The sequence below is a fragment of the Aspergillus vadensis genome (genome assembly GCF_003184925.1).
Source record: "Aspergillus vadensis CBS 113365 unplaced genomic scaffold BO88scaffold_8, whole genome shotgun sequence".
Taxonomy (NCBI): domain Eukaryota; kingdom Fungi; phylum Ascomycota; class Eurotiomycetes; order Eurotiales; family Aspergillaceae; genus Aspergillus; species Aspergillus vadensis.
Genome location: NW_020292046.1, coordinates 912,681 through 925,589, shown reverse-complemented (window position 1 = coordinate 925,589; position 12,909 = coordinate 912,681). Strand labels below are relative to the sequence as shown.

Genomic DNA, 12,909 nt, shown 5'->3' with positions numbered 1-12,909 from the left:
GACTTTTCAAAAAGGAATCGAGGCAAGCACGAGGTGCCAAGCCCCGCATTGGATGCAGCCTCACAAATCAAAAAGTACATTCATTCATCTCATGTCCAGTTGGGGATCAATTGTGCCTGGCCCATTACGCTGTGTCTCGACCCATCCATCCCGATCAGCTCACCGTGACAGACCCTCTTCCACAAACAAAATAGAACAGTAAGAGACTCACCCGTCGTTACGTCATGAAGATGCCCCGCAGTTGACCAGCTACCAGAAACATCTCTTCAGCGCGTCATTGTCCCCCCTTCTTTTGATCTCTTCTCACCATGTCCTCTACTGAGACGCAATTCGGAAACATGTCGACTACTGTTCTTGTCACTGGTGCTACCGGCCTTCTGGGCCGACAGGTATTCAATACTTTCAAGCACTCCGGCTGTCTGGTCGTTGGTCAAGGCTATTCCAGAGCCATACCTCCCACGATACAGAAGGCCGATTTGGAAAAGGAGGAGGACATTAAGAATCTATTGAACGAAGCGAAGTAATTCAACTCCTGATTACGACTTCCGCCTTGCATCTCACTCTCAATACCCCCCATCTCACACCCGCGTTGTTCACGAATTGAATCTGACTGATGTCCGTGCCCCTGCAGACCCCAAATTGTCATCCATTGTACGCCACCTCCTGCTGGAAATGCAGCCAACCTGCATCCCGTTGCACGCTGACCGTTCCGCTGTAGGTGCCGCAAACCGTTTCCCCGACCTGTGCGACCAGAACCCGGACCAGGCGCGTCGGGTCAACGTTGACGCCACCCGCATCCTCGCAGAAGAGACCGCCCGCCGTGGCGCTCTGCTGGTCTACATCTCCACCGACTATGTCTTCCCCGGGAAGGAGGGAGAGGCTCCCTACGAGGCCGACGCGCAGACCAACCCGCCCAACCTCTACGGGCAGTTCAAGCGGGATGGCGAGGTGGCCGTGCTGGAGGCCACCAAGGACACCGGACTAGGAATCGTGCTGCGGGTGCCCGTGCTATATGGTACTGCCAAGGAGAACTCGGAAAGCGCCGTCAACACTCTAATCGATGCGGTGTACAAGGCCCAAGATGAGAACGCGGGGGTGAAGATGGACGACTGGGCCCAGCGCTATCCCACCAACACTGAAGACGTTGCACGAGTGTGCCGTGACATTGTAATCAAGTACGTCAAGGAGCGGCAGCGCATCCAGGAGCTTCCCAAGATCCTGCAATTCTCATCGGAGGACCGCATGACCAAGTACGAGATCTGTGAGAAGCTGGCGGATGTGCTCGGACTGTCCCTGGTTGGAATGGTGCGGAACAAGCAAGGAAACGACCCGAATGCGAGTGTGCAGCGGCCCTACGACACTCACCTGTCGACCAAAGCGCTGAAAGAGCTCGGCATTGATCTCCGGACGGTTGACTTTGTGTCGTGGTGGTAAGTTATTCATTTCCTTATTGAAATCATCGTTGGTGCATAATTGAGGGGCTAACATCGGACGCAGGCGGAAACACTTGGGAGCGTACAAGCATTAAATTGATTGAAATAATTTATTCTACTACTAGTATGGAGCCCCATGCTGCGCAAATTGTCTAGCATGAAATCACGCGCGCTGCTTGGTGTCTGAAACAAAATGAAACAACCGATGATCATCCCGGGGACCGGATCCAGCTAAGGTGTGTAAGAGTAGGAGCTGCTGTAGTTGCTTGTTGAAGATTACATCCATTGTTGACATGTTGGATGTTTAATCCGCGGTGGGTCGCACCCGATACAGCAGTATAATAATCTAAAATCTGGTAGGTCGTTGAAGTCAAGTGGAGATATAGTTTGATAGTCGCCGTCTAAAGACAGATCGCCATATTGTATAGATGAGAGTAGATAGAAAAATACATCGGATGATTTGGCAATGATAGAGCTGATACTAAAGTAATATGCTAGGCTGGAAGTAGCGGGATATTATGCCAATAGTGTAGAATTCAATGCAGGTGTAAAGAAGTCGCTTCATGGATATAGTGAGATGAAAAGGTACACAGCCTACAAAATAATATCAACGGTACGTCCTAGAGCGACTTGCCTTTCGCGTCGCCTTCAAAGTAAAAAATTCCGTGATCCAAAGCAGAGACACAACAATCAAAACCACCCCAACTCCAAGAGGAACCACAACTTTCCAAAATACTTGAACGTCTCCAACTTTGACGGCACTGCTTTCTCTGCTCTCCCCTAGATTCATTATCGAAGCGGTCACCGAAACTGGTGAAACCAACCAGGCCCACAGTGCCAGAATCAGTAGCAACATGTTTCGGTATCTTGAACGTGATTTTTCAAAGTCGTCCTCGATTGACTTCAAAAAGCCCATGATTCTTTTAACCCGTTTATTTAAGCGACAGACGGCCTTCTGCAGGTAGGCAAAGTCGTTTGCTAATTCTGAGTAATCTGGAAGACCGGTGAGCTGCTCCCGAGCTTTGCAATACTCTTCAGCTTCGTGTATAAAATGTTCGTACGGCTCGATGTTGATCAAATCACTGTGTAAACCTATCAGATCTGCTTGGAGCCTTGCAGAGAGACTGCCATTTGGGTCTGGGTATAGGGGATCCATGAGGGAGGGAAACTTTCGTCTCTGTGTAATAACCTCCTTCTGATAATACACCTCCATCCAGGATAATTGCAAGTGTTTAGATTCAATCTCAGCCACCCAGAAGCAACCGATCAATTGAAGAACATCGACAAATAGAAGGCTCGGTGATGTCAATGCGGCATTGCGAAAATCATTATTCTCAAGATGGCAGATGAGGTGGTACCAGAGGATCTCCTTAACAGAGAAATTGGATTTTGGAGCCCGTTGAGGCCGTCCTTCCCATTCTTTTGAGCTTTCCAGATTATCCATAACGAAGCGTTCAACAAACCGTGGCCTTGGAAGGAACTCTCGGAAGACATATGAGAAACCTGGCTCGCAGACTGGTATCCTGCTACTTTGGTTTTTCGCCACAATGACACCTGTTGGGTGTTACTACTTCCCGAAGACAAATTTTGCAGCTGTAAGCCACTCACCTATCCACGGTATATCCCGTGATGAAGTTTCCGTTTCACCGTTGGCCCTCTTACGCGCATGCTGGTTTTCCCATACAGCGAGATTGTTGCGTAGACCGATCGAGTTGGCGCAAATTGGAGGCCCAGGTTTGGCATCACCACAATTGGGATAGAACGGTGACAGTGAACTATGGCTATCCATATTTGGACTATCACTATTCTGAAAGCTAGCCGGTGTTGGTTCCCTGTGGGCAACAAATCGAAAGCAGAAATGCTCCTGCTGCCTCGCAGGCCTTGGTAACGGCCAAAGCTGCTCTAACAGGCTGTCATCTCTGTATTGGACGCTTGGTTCACCCGGTCCAATATCTACCTTTCCTGACCCAAACCACGACGGACCGACCAGGAAATCTGCCCAAAACTGAGGATCAATTCGCAGTTGCCCTCCGAGCTCTGCGATGATCCTGGGAGTGGGGTCTTCCAAAACTATAAGTATTGGGCTTGAACCATCGTCCAATTTGGGCAGAACCTCTTCCAATTTCAAGTCACGCTGCACGGGAGGGACATTGCTTGGCTTGACGAGCACGATTCCGAAACTTTGTCTCTGGAGATATAGTGGATCCTGCAGATAAGCATCGAGATAGGATAATCCAGGCCACTGGCCTGCGAGTCTCTGGACATATTCTCGATATTCGTTGGCTAGCTCACTGAAACCACTGTATGGGCTCAGTTGACTGTCATGAGATGGTGTGCGAGTGCTGTTCCCATTGGACATCTCAAGGTCTGTTGCGGGCTTTACCCGCACCTTCCTAAACAGGGTCTCTGTCGTCCGCATCTTCTACTCTTCGCGAGCTACTTTGCTTCATCTTCTCCCGAACTAGCTTCCCAATAAAATGAATCCAAAACTTATATCCTTCAATATTAAACAGATGCCTTCTTTTATAACAAAAGGCCACCCTAACCGAGGTGACCCAAGCACGATCTATGAGTCGAGACCCATTGGACTTACTGACCGGTATGATAACCTAGTAAATAAAAAAGATGTACTGTGTTACGTCTAGACTGCTCTTTATCCTCTCTATTCATTCTGACATCCATGGCTCTTCCTGACGCACCAAATACAGTTTACGAGGCCGTATAACCTTATTTTAACTACTTAACCAGGCCAACTCTTAAGGAGGTCTGATGAAGACCATGAACCCGGCCAGAGAGTCTTTCTGGAAAGTGGATGCAATGTCTAGGATCCGACTTCGTATTCAGGAGTCGTATCCATTATGTCAAAAGGATAACCTCTAAGACTGAGTAGGATGGCAAGCTAACTTTGTTCGTATTTAGTCCAGCCCCTCAACTTCAAACAGTGCGTATAATCGCCGCATTCGGCTTGAGTATCCGTGATCCGGGCGGGGTTATAAGATTAAACGCATTCCCTAGATTTAAGGCTCGAATGGCCCAAGGTAGGGTTGATCAGCACTTAAAATCACACTTCGTACTAGTTGAGTCTGGAATGTGCATGTCCTAGCATTCTAACTCGATAGCAATAGCCTTTGGTAAGCGACTTCCTCGGCAGCAAGTCATGTTGAATAACGGATGTGTTGAACTCTCTGAAGCGAACAACATCACCCTGGAAGTCACTATTTTATCTACGTAGAGAGCGGATTCGGAACCGACAAAAGCGAAGGGTCCAGATCTTGGCATGATGCATACGGCATAAAGCTAAATGCTTGACACAATCACAGGTAGTAAGGTTTGATGTGGGGTCCATGTCCCTATGACCGAACTTGACTTTGAACTCCACCCCCAAATTGCTCTTGAAAGTTACAGCAATTGAACTATGGCACCAGAATAACAGACACTAGACTGTGGCTAATTTAATATTCTGCATAGATAAACAGGATGGGTCAGCGGATGTGGTGTCCTCCTACATTCCTCTATCACTGAGTCGAAAAATATTCCCACACTCTGCCTCTTGTTGAGAACACCTACAACCTTGATGATGAATCTCTTAGGTGACGTCCTTGGAGGGCTGGGGTATGCTGCTACATCTGCGTCTACATTTGTGGTAGAGAGTATTGGCCATGCGGACAGCATAATCGAATTAGCGACGCGCATACTTGAAAAGGCTAGCGGACATTCCGTCTGTGGGCTTATTGACGCAGTGTTAAGACGCTCTCAGCAGCTGATAAGCCCAGAAATTCTTCTGGAGACTTTGACAAAGCTTATTGTCAGGATAACCGAGCAGATAAACACAGAACCCGTAGGCAGCCTGCTTCAAGAAGCGACCAAATGCTTATTCAGATTGATCAAGTCCATGTTGGACAAGATCGATCCAGAATCACTTCTTAATATTGTGAAGGAGCTCACAACAGTGACTGCGAAGGCAATCATTGCCAAGGTGGGAGCACTTCGGATCATACACGAAGGCATAATCAGCAATGATGTCACTTCGGCAACCCTGGGAGCCATCTGGAACAATGGCGGCGATTTGGCGAGGTTTTTGGTTGACCTTATCGAACCTGCCAAGTGCTACGCCCCAGCAGACTATATTCCAGCTGACCCACCAACTGGAACCGCTAAAGAGTCACCACGTGATGCATACAATGAATTGGACGCATCAAAACATATGAATCAGCATGCTGTAATTTGTCAACTTCAGAGACTCGCAAAATCGTTGATTTTCATTGTGGGGGGAATGGGTAAAACTGTCAATATTGACGAGCTGGAGGACATTGGCATTACCGATGCAACCACACTCGGAAGCGACGTCAAATCCGTCGACTCGAACATCAATGTGGAAAACCCATTGAAGGAGATATCAATAAATGAGAAGTGGTTGTATGTCAATGGTATAGGCGGAGAGCTTTTCTGGTTGCATCTCGCTTGCAAGAAACTAGCAACGCAATATTCAAGAGACATAAGAGGAGTTTTCAATAGGGGTGATGGCCTTCTTTGGGACTTGGTTGAATGTGCAGGCGAAAGGACCGCGCAGAAAAATGGCACCGCAAAAGAACAGAAGAAACTTATTAAAAGAACCAAGAGCAGCAGGATGGCACAGAAGTCATTGGTAAAGGAATTGAAGTCAGCCTTGAACGCCAATCCAGAGCCCAAGCATGTCGTGATGATAGCTCATTCTCAGGGCTGTCTACTTTTACGCCTAGCATTGGAACAAATATTGAATGATTCAGTCAACGATACCGAGATACCTGAAAGAATGAAGAAACACCTTTGCATCTTCACATTCGGAAACCCCAGCGTCGACTGGAAATGGGAATTGGGTGAACAACATATTGAGCAACTAAACCTTGACGACCAGCAACTGGACGATTTTACAAACCTCAGTTCGCACGTTCTTCGCACTGAGCATTTTGCGAACGAAAATGACTTTGTAGCGAAACTCGGGGTGTTGAATGAAAGTAAGTCAGAGAATAGTGGCTATGCGCCTGAGCATGTCTTCATCAATGAAAAAGAAGACTGGGCTAGCGGCCATCTCTTCGGGTCACAGTACAGTCTTGACCCAGATGACTACTTGAATGCTGGAAGCAAATTGAGTGGCAAGAGATCCTGGCTGCTCCCTTGTGAGAAGGGGAAATCTTTGGAGGATGTGCAAAGTAAGCTCCTCGTCTGTATTACTGATTCTAGGCTAAGTTCTTGTTTGATCAGAAGACCGCACGCCCAGTCCTTTTTGAGCAGTGGTTGGCTTGGTTCGGTACTTGAGCCAGGCGCAGAAAACCTGAAAATCTACTACCAACAGAGACCTCGACCCTAATGTGGAAATAAAAGACCATAATTGGCCTGGAGGTCACTCTTCATGCCGTCCATCGCATTCATGATATCCTTCTGTACAAACCGCCATCTTCTGGCTTTAAATCCTGATCAAACATCCTGTTGTTCCCCATATAGTGCTCACTTGACTTCCTAAATAACTCTGCTCAACAACACTTCACCTTCACACTAAATAAATCCTTCAAACCTGACCGATCATCCCCCTAATAAAACCTCGCATAAACCCTCCACGCCAAATCCACACCCGTAAGCCGACTCAAATCCAGCTCGTCACCATTCAGCAACTGGATAGTCCACTGAGTAAAGACAGTCGGATACGCATGGACCTCGTCCCCGAACGATCCATCTATATGGACTTCCCCGATGTCTCCGTTAGCATCGATGTCGTAAGACACTCGGGCAGTCTGCGGCCCACGAGTGAAATGAAAGATCTTTCCATCTTGGATATCGGCATATAGCCCCGAAGTTGAGAGATTAATGTTGACGCGGTACACGCCGTTCTGGAGATTCTCTGATCGGGGACGCGCGCCCCGGAGATAGGCTATTAGGCCGGCCGCGCGAAAGTGTGATCCATCTCTGAAGATGCTGGCGAAGCTGGGATCACTGTCTGGATCGGTACTCGGGGTGAGAGTGAAACTGGCGCTGTGCGTTTCGCTTTGGAGGTCGGAGATTATTAGTGGACCATAGTTGGATGGGAGCTGTATAGGTGGATTAGAATGTTATATGGCTGATATCTTCAAGAAGGCAGGACTTACGTCATTGGAAGACACAATTTGTGTGAGTACTGAGTATAAATTTGTTAGTGTGTTCTGGAAGGTGGAGGGTGAAGATTGTTGTCGACTTACACTGCAAGATTCGGTCGTATTTGGAGTTGACGGTATTCATCGCGTCATCAATGAGATACACATCACTGCGAAACTGGGCGGTGGTCTTTTGCGAATCCAGGACTAAAGGGCTGTCCTCCAAAGCCCAGTATTTATATGCCCAGGCCATATTGCGCATCTCCATAGCCACCGAGGTTTGCATGAACAAATAAGAATCGTAGAACTTTGCTTCGGCTGTAGCATACAGCTCTTCTTCACCAGTATACTTGTCAATTAGCTCTTGCAGCTCTTTGATGTCCTTCTGACTGGTGATCACTTCCATTTCTGCTAGCACGTATTCCTGTCCTGCTTTGGTGGCTTGAGCATCCGCCTGAGCCAGCGCCTTCCCATTGATGCTATATTTCTGAATAGCTAGCCGATAAGCGGCAGCGCCCCGGATAGCATGGGCAACCGTGAAGTCCAGCTGCGCAACAGAACTCACGTTCCAAGTATCCCATGCAGCTAATGTGATGATCAGTCTCGCATCGGCGTCTCCTTGACTGGTGCCGGAGATATCGTCCACGGACGGGATTGCCGCATTTGGGTCAGTCTCCAATCCCTTGACTGCCGCGGCGATCGTGACCATGGAGAAATACAGAGTTTCCAGAGGGCCCATGCACTCCGTGAGCTGCTGCAAAGTATCCGACGAGATGTGTCGATCTTGTGCAGCGGTGTTTTTCTCTGCCTGTTTGACTTGATTGATGATGTCTGTTGCGCCATTTATTGCTTCCAGCACATCGTCTAGGACGGAGGCGGCCGAAATACGGTACAGCTGCTCGCCAAATGTCAATATTCCAGTTAACAGGCCGTATACTCCGATGAACACCCCTTGCTCTTCCCAGGCCAGCAGGCCTTCCTCAAATGCTTGCTGGGCGGAATCCAACTCGTGGCGACCCGCTGTGACTAGATCGTGGCAGCTGTCTCGAGTGGTGCAGGCATCAGAGTATTTGTCGGAGGCGAGATCTCGAGCCTGCTCACGCAGGGCTTGTTGGTTGATGGCCTGTTGAAGCATGGTGGTCCAGGCGGCCTTATGATCCTCGACACTGGCTTCCTGATCTTGAAACCGTTCGTACTGTGCCTGGAACGCCTCCAGAGCATCGATGGCATCCTCGACAGTTTGCCGGTACTGGCTAATAGTCAAAGCAGGGGCATACGAGGTGTCAGGACCGGTCATGGCCTGGGCAGCTAATTGCTGGCCCAGGGAAACTGCCTGCGTATTGAGCGCTGGGTAAAGCGCGGGACGGGCCGTTGCGGTGGCCACATGCGCACACAAGGACATGGCAATGGAAGGCTTCTGCCAGAATAGCGCTTGTGCAATTCGTAACTGTGTCGCTAGTGAGGCCTCGAAAACCTCATCCAGGAGGTCGAAATACTGCTGGTAGTACGCGACACTGATGCTGTCCGTCTGGACGGTAACCACCGCCCCAACATGATCAGTCCCTAGACCGAGCTCCAAGCGGACGCTCTGCGACGCATCGGCACACTGCACCGTCACTGGCTGGTCCAAGATAGAGGCATAGATCCGGAGCACACAGCCTGTGTACGGAGCAGGCTGGACTTTCAAAGTCACAGGGGCGTCGGCAGTCAGGACCCGCGCAGCCAGGACAAACATACTGTCCGTTGTGGACGAAATGGTAGTTTCTGCGGAATCAAATGCCAGAACATCTGTGTAAATATACATTGGGTTGTAGGTTAGGGATTTGACAAAGTCAGTAGAAGTCATATACACGTCTCGTCGAAAGCCAGTGTCCTATTGTCCACGCAGGACCTTGCTCATTAACACTAGCCACACCATAGATACAGCCTCCTTGTGAAGACTCACCCTGTCTTTCATCCCAGCATCTTTCTTTACCGGTACTGTCAACACCACTTTGGAGAGAGCATACTGATTCTGCCAATCGACCGGGCAAGCCGGCTGGGGCTCGTATGAATTGGACATGACTGCCTCTGATGCTCAAGCTGGAGGTTTGAGAGACCGCAACTATGAAGCAGGAAAACTAATCTCATGCTTTATACGCATGAACAGGGATGTATATCTCAGAATAGCCACAACGTGTCACGAATCATGCCAGAACAGCATGTGTCCAAGTGGGCCGAAGCAATATATTGAAGGCTCCTAAGCGGACAGGGTGACTCGACTGTATGCATACCCCGCTCGGTCACAATGGCTACCTTCAAGCAGCAGAAAATGCCTCATACTGGGATTATTCCTGTAATGCTAGAAGACAGTATTATTCAAATTTATTGGACATACCATGTGCACAGTTGACGTTACTGTGCTTCGACGGGGTGAGGGGACAGCCCTGACCAAAAGCGCGGGAGATTCTTTTGCTGTTTCGAAAACGCCCTCGACCCCTGCTCACTCCCCTCACCGGTCAGGTATTCATGTAGTGCATGCCTCCCCATATTAAGGGCAGCCAAATACCTGCCTTGATTGCGTATTTAGCAACGACATTTCAATCCTCAAGCTTTCTTCCTGCAAATACTCTTACCAACCATCATGAGTGAAACCGAAGTCAGCAAGCGTCTGCAATCCTCCTTAAGCACCGACAAGGGGCGATTCAATGAGGTACTTCAATCATGATGAGCTGTTCGCATTGATGAAGGAATACTTATAGCCTACATTAGATCACAGCCCTTTCGCAGAAGGCCATCAACGATGGCATGTCGAATTTGCTGGAAAGTCATCCGGAACTAGCTAAGGTTGAGGCTTCAATGGAGGGTATTGGCACTCTGAATGCTACACTACAGAGTAGTCAACTTTCCCTGGACGTCACCGGGCAGCAGGATGCCGTCTCCATGTACTACTGTACCTTGGGGTCGGGAACTATTCATTTCGGCATCGGGTCAGTTCGAACATGTTCATTTCAGACGCTTGGCTAACAGTGTACGGGTGGTCGAAATAGGAACAAAGATGTTAAAATAAGCAATTGGACTATCGCCTGGACTTGTACTCTTGATAAAGAGGTAGTTGATCCAAGCTCTGACGAGTTTAAAGAAGTCCAAACACAAATCCTGCAACCCGGGGACTATTCAATTAGTTCCTTGTTCTTTGCTTTCACTAGTAAGTGAACAAGCCGGATTTCTCACATGATACAGGAGTACTTCAATTTACTGTTGACTGACATCGTTGCGTTTATCTCAAGATGATCACATCATCTTTTTTGAGTCAGTGATCATACCCCTTATCATGGTCAGCGTTCATTACTGACAATTCCCAGCCGTGAACATAGCTCCTTCAACGGCGTTGACTTGACCGAGGACGAAAAGTCCTACCTAGGCTTGATCCTCGGCCACTGGTATGTAGGCGAGGACAGTAAGTGGATAGACCGCAAGAAGCGCACCCTGGCGTATGCGTTACATACGGACAAGCCCAAGACCGTTAACGAGGAGGCGCCATCCTTTCCTCCAACCTCTCTGAAGCTGCAGACCTACCCTTATATCGCCCCCAATGAAACGAAGCCGGGACAGGGTCTTGGGTCGGTCGGTGAGAACAACATGCTCCTCTATCTTCAAATGACCGACAATAAACCCTTTCCCGATGTCCGGATTTTGGAGTACTCGGGGAATTACGTCTCCAAGGGCATGAACGGCACGTTTATCATCGATCGGAACATCATCTGGGATAGCTACCTCTTTCGAACTACGGCCCCTAAGTTGCTACCGATGTTCAATGTTTATACGTACGCCTGGGTCACCAGCGCCAGCAATCCGAACTTATTCGGAGAGCAATGGTCCATTGGGCTCGGAGACCCGAGCCATTCAAGCGACGCTAGCTTTTATGCGTGGAAGCAAAGTGACACGGATGCTTTGACTTGGACGTGGACCCCCTCAAACGAGGAGCAGAAATATCACCATACATACCAGTCCGACGCAGGCTGGAATAGACTTGACATTGATTGTAAGTGTGCTCATTGATGCTCCCGTATTAGAAGGGATCCAAGTCATAACACTTGCGGTCCAGGTACCGCATCCAATACTCTAAGCACCGTGCCCGGAACTGGCAACATCAAGGCGAGTGGCACTACGGATGTCACTATTGTTTGCCAGGCAGTAGCCACTACCTACCCAATGGTCGCGGAATACGACTACACGTGAGTGTACTCTCCTCCACTCTGACTTCTTCAATCTAATTGGGAACATTCAGCATCCATGTCCAAATCACCTGGCAAACCAATATCACCGTCACCACTACCGACGGTGGTCTGAAGTTCTCCCTCAATTTGCCCACCGATCTGACCAAGGCCTTTAAGGTGACGGCAGATCCGCTGAAGTGGAACGGCGACACATCGGGCTTTGATAAGCTGGACGAAGTCAAAACCATATACCAGAACTTTCAGGATCAGCTCGTGAAGCAATTCCAGAATACCTCATTCGGTGATGCTGAGAAAAGTCTGGAGAATGATCTCAATACCTCGGCCCGGTTCGTGATCCCAGGCAAGGGCTCGTTGGCATATAAAGATCCGATTTTCAACAACAATGGGGACATGATGATCGAGGCCGAATATCTAGTGTAGTGTGCTCTGCATCTTGTTTTTCTCGGTACTAAGCGGGTATGCAGCGTTGGTGAGTCAGGTTTTGCGTGTTCTGTGTTAGCCACCAAATAGCTTCTTAAGGCTTATCCTGCCAAGATTGACTTTCTTTTGCAGGTACAACATAGGAGATCCTTCGTTAGAGATCATGTATTTGAGAAGATGGCTAACTTCAGGTAGCTACGACTGATGTCTTTGTTGGACAAATAAGCACACTCTCTTTCACTGGAAAATAGCCTCCAACCATGGGTCCTCATGTTACTTGGCATCACCGCGTCACTGCTTTGTAGTCCTTCTTGCGAAAATAGCAGTACCCTTTGGAGTAATATAGCTAGTCTTCAGATAACAGGAGGGATGGGCATCTCTGAGAAGCAACTAGCATCTCGATTGAAAAAGATTTTTTGATTGTAGGCAGTGAAAAAAGTGGCGATTGCTAAGCATAGCACAATCAAGTACCGATGTTAGACTAAATAAAGATATGTGATCGAAGATCTCTTATCTGGATAATTAAACACTACAACAAGTCCCTTGCTGACTGAGGACAACGTGGTAGCAGTGATCACGCAAAGTTCTACGCTTGATAAGGTGGGCAGTCTTGGAAGTCGAAGCCGGAAAGCAGATCTTAATATCCCTGTCCAACCATACATTAATAGCTAAGGAACTCGCTGACCACAAGTGTTCTATGCAAACATTACTTGTTGGCAGGGTTACACATGC

At 48.5% G+C, this 12,909-nt stretch overlaps 5 protein-coding genes across 5 annotated transcripts; 3 read left to right on the top strand and 2 right to left on the bottom strand.

Moving 5' to 3' along the window:
* The first annotated feature begins 98 nt into the window (after positions 1 to 98).
* On the top strand, positions 99 to 1,769 carry BO88DRAFT_404046 (dTDP-4-dehydrorhamnose reductase family protein). Its single transcript, XM_025706516.1, has 5 exons — positions 99 to 198; positions 257 to 520; positions 632 to 651; positions 719 to 1,430; positions 1,498 to 1,769. Exons 2-5 carry the CDS (start codon positions 309 to 311, stop codon positions 1,526 to 1,528), a joined length of 975 nt encoding a protein of 324 aa, XP_025564225.1. The 5' UTR covers positions 99 to 198; positions 257 to 308; the 3' UTR covers positions 1,529 to 1,769.
* A 258-nt stretch (positions 1,770 to 2,027) lies between these two features.
* On the bottom strand, positions 2,028 to 3,852 carry BO88DRAFT_363514 (uncharacterized protein; the record flags this gene model as incomplete). The annotated part of the gene is made up of 2 exons (XM_025703945.1): positions 2,028 to 2,987; positions 3,042 to 3,852. The coding sequence occupies 2 exons, from the start codon at positions 3,850 to 3,852 to the stop codon at positions 2,041 to 2,043; spliced, it is 1,758 nt and encodes a 585-aa protein (XP_025564224.1). The 3' UTR covers positions 2,028 to 2,040.
* Positions 3,853 to 5,007: 1,155 nt separating this feature from the next.
* BO88DRAFT_424651 (uncharacterized protein) lies at positions 5,008 to 6,700 on the top strand (the record flags this gene model as incomplete). The annotated part of the gene is made up of 2 exons (XM_025708750.1): positions 5,008 to 6,622; positions 6,675 to 6,700. 2 exons carry the CDS (start codon positions 5,008 to 5,010, stop codon positions 6,698 to 6,700), a joined length of 1,641 nt encoding a protein of 546 aa, XP_025564223.1.
* Positions 6,701 to 7,000: 300 nt separating this feature from the next.
* On the bottom strand, positions 7,001 to 9,599 carry BO88DRAFT_480827 (uncharacterized protein; the record flags this gene model as incomplete). The annotated part of the gene is made up of 4 exons (XM_025712169.1): positions 7,001 to 7,495; positions 7,553 to 7,581; positions 7,643 to 9,410; positions 9,483 to 9,599. 4 exons carry the CDS (start codon positions 9,597 to 9,599, stop codon positions 7,001 to 7,003), a joined length of 2,409 nt encoding a protein of 802 aa, XP_025564222.1.
* Positions 9,600 to 10,160: 561 nt separating this feature from the next.
* On the top strand, positions 10,161 to 12,177 carry BO88DRAFT_337849 (uncharacterized protein; the record flags this gene model as incomplete). Its single annotated transcript, XM_025702959.1, has 7 exons — positions 10,161 to 10,229; positions 10,289 to 10,506; positions 10,567 to 10,724; positions 10,807 to 10,828; positions 10,882 to 11,561; positions 11,625 to 11,754; positions 11,808 to 12,177. The coding sequence occupies 7 exons, from the start codon at positions 10,161 to 10,163 to the stop codon at positions 12,175 to 12,177; spliced, it is 1,647 nt and encodes a 548-aa protein (XP_025564221.1).
* Between the last annotated feature and the right edge of the window lie 732 nt (positions 12,178 to 12,909).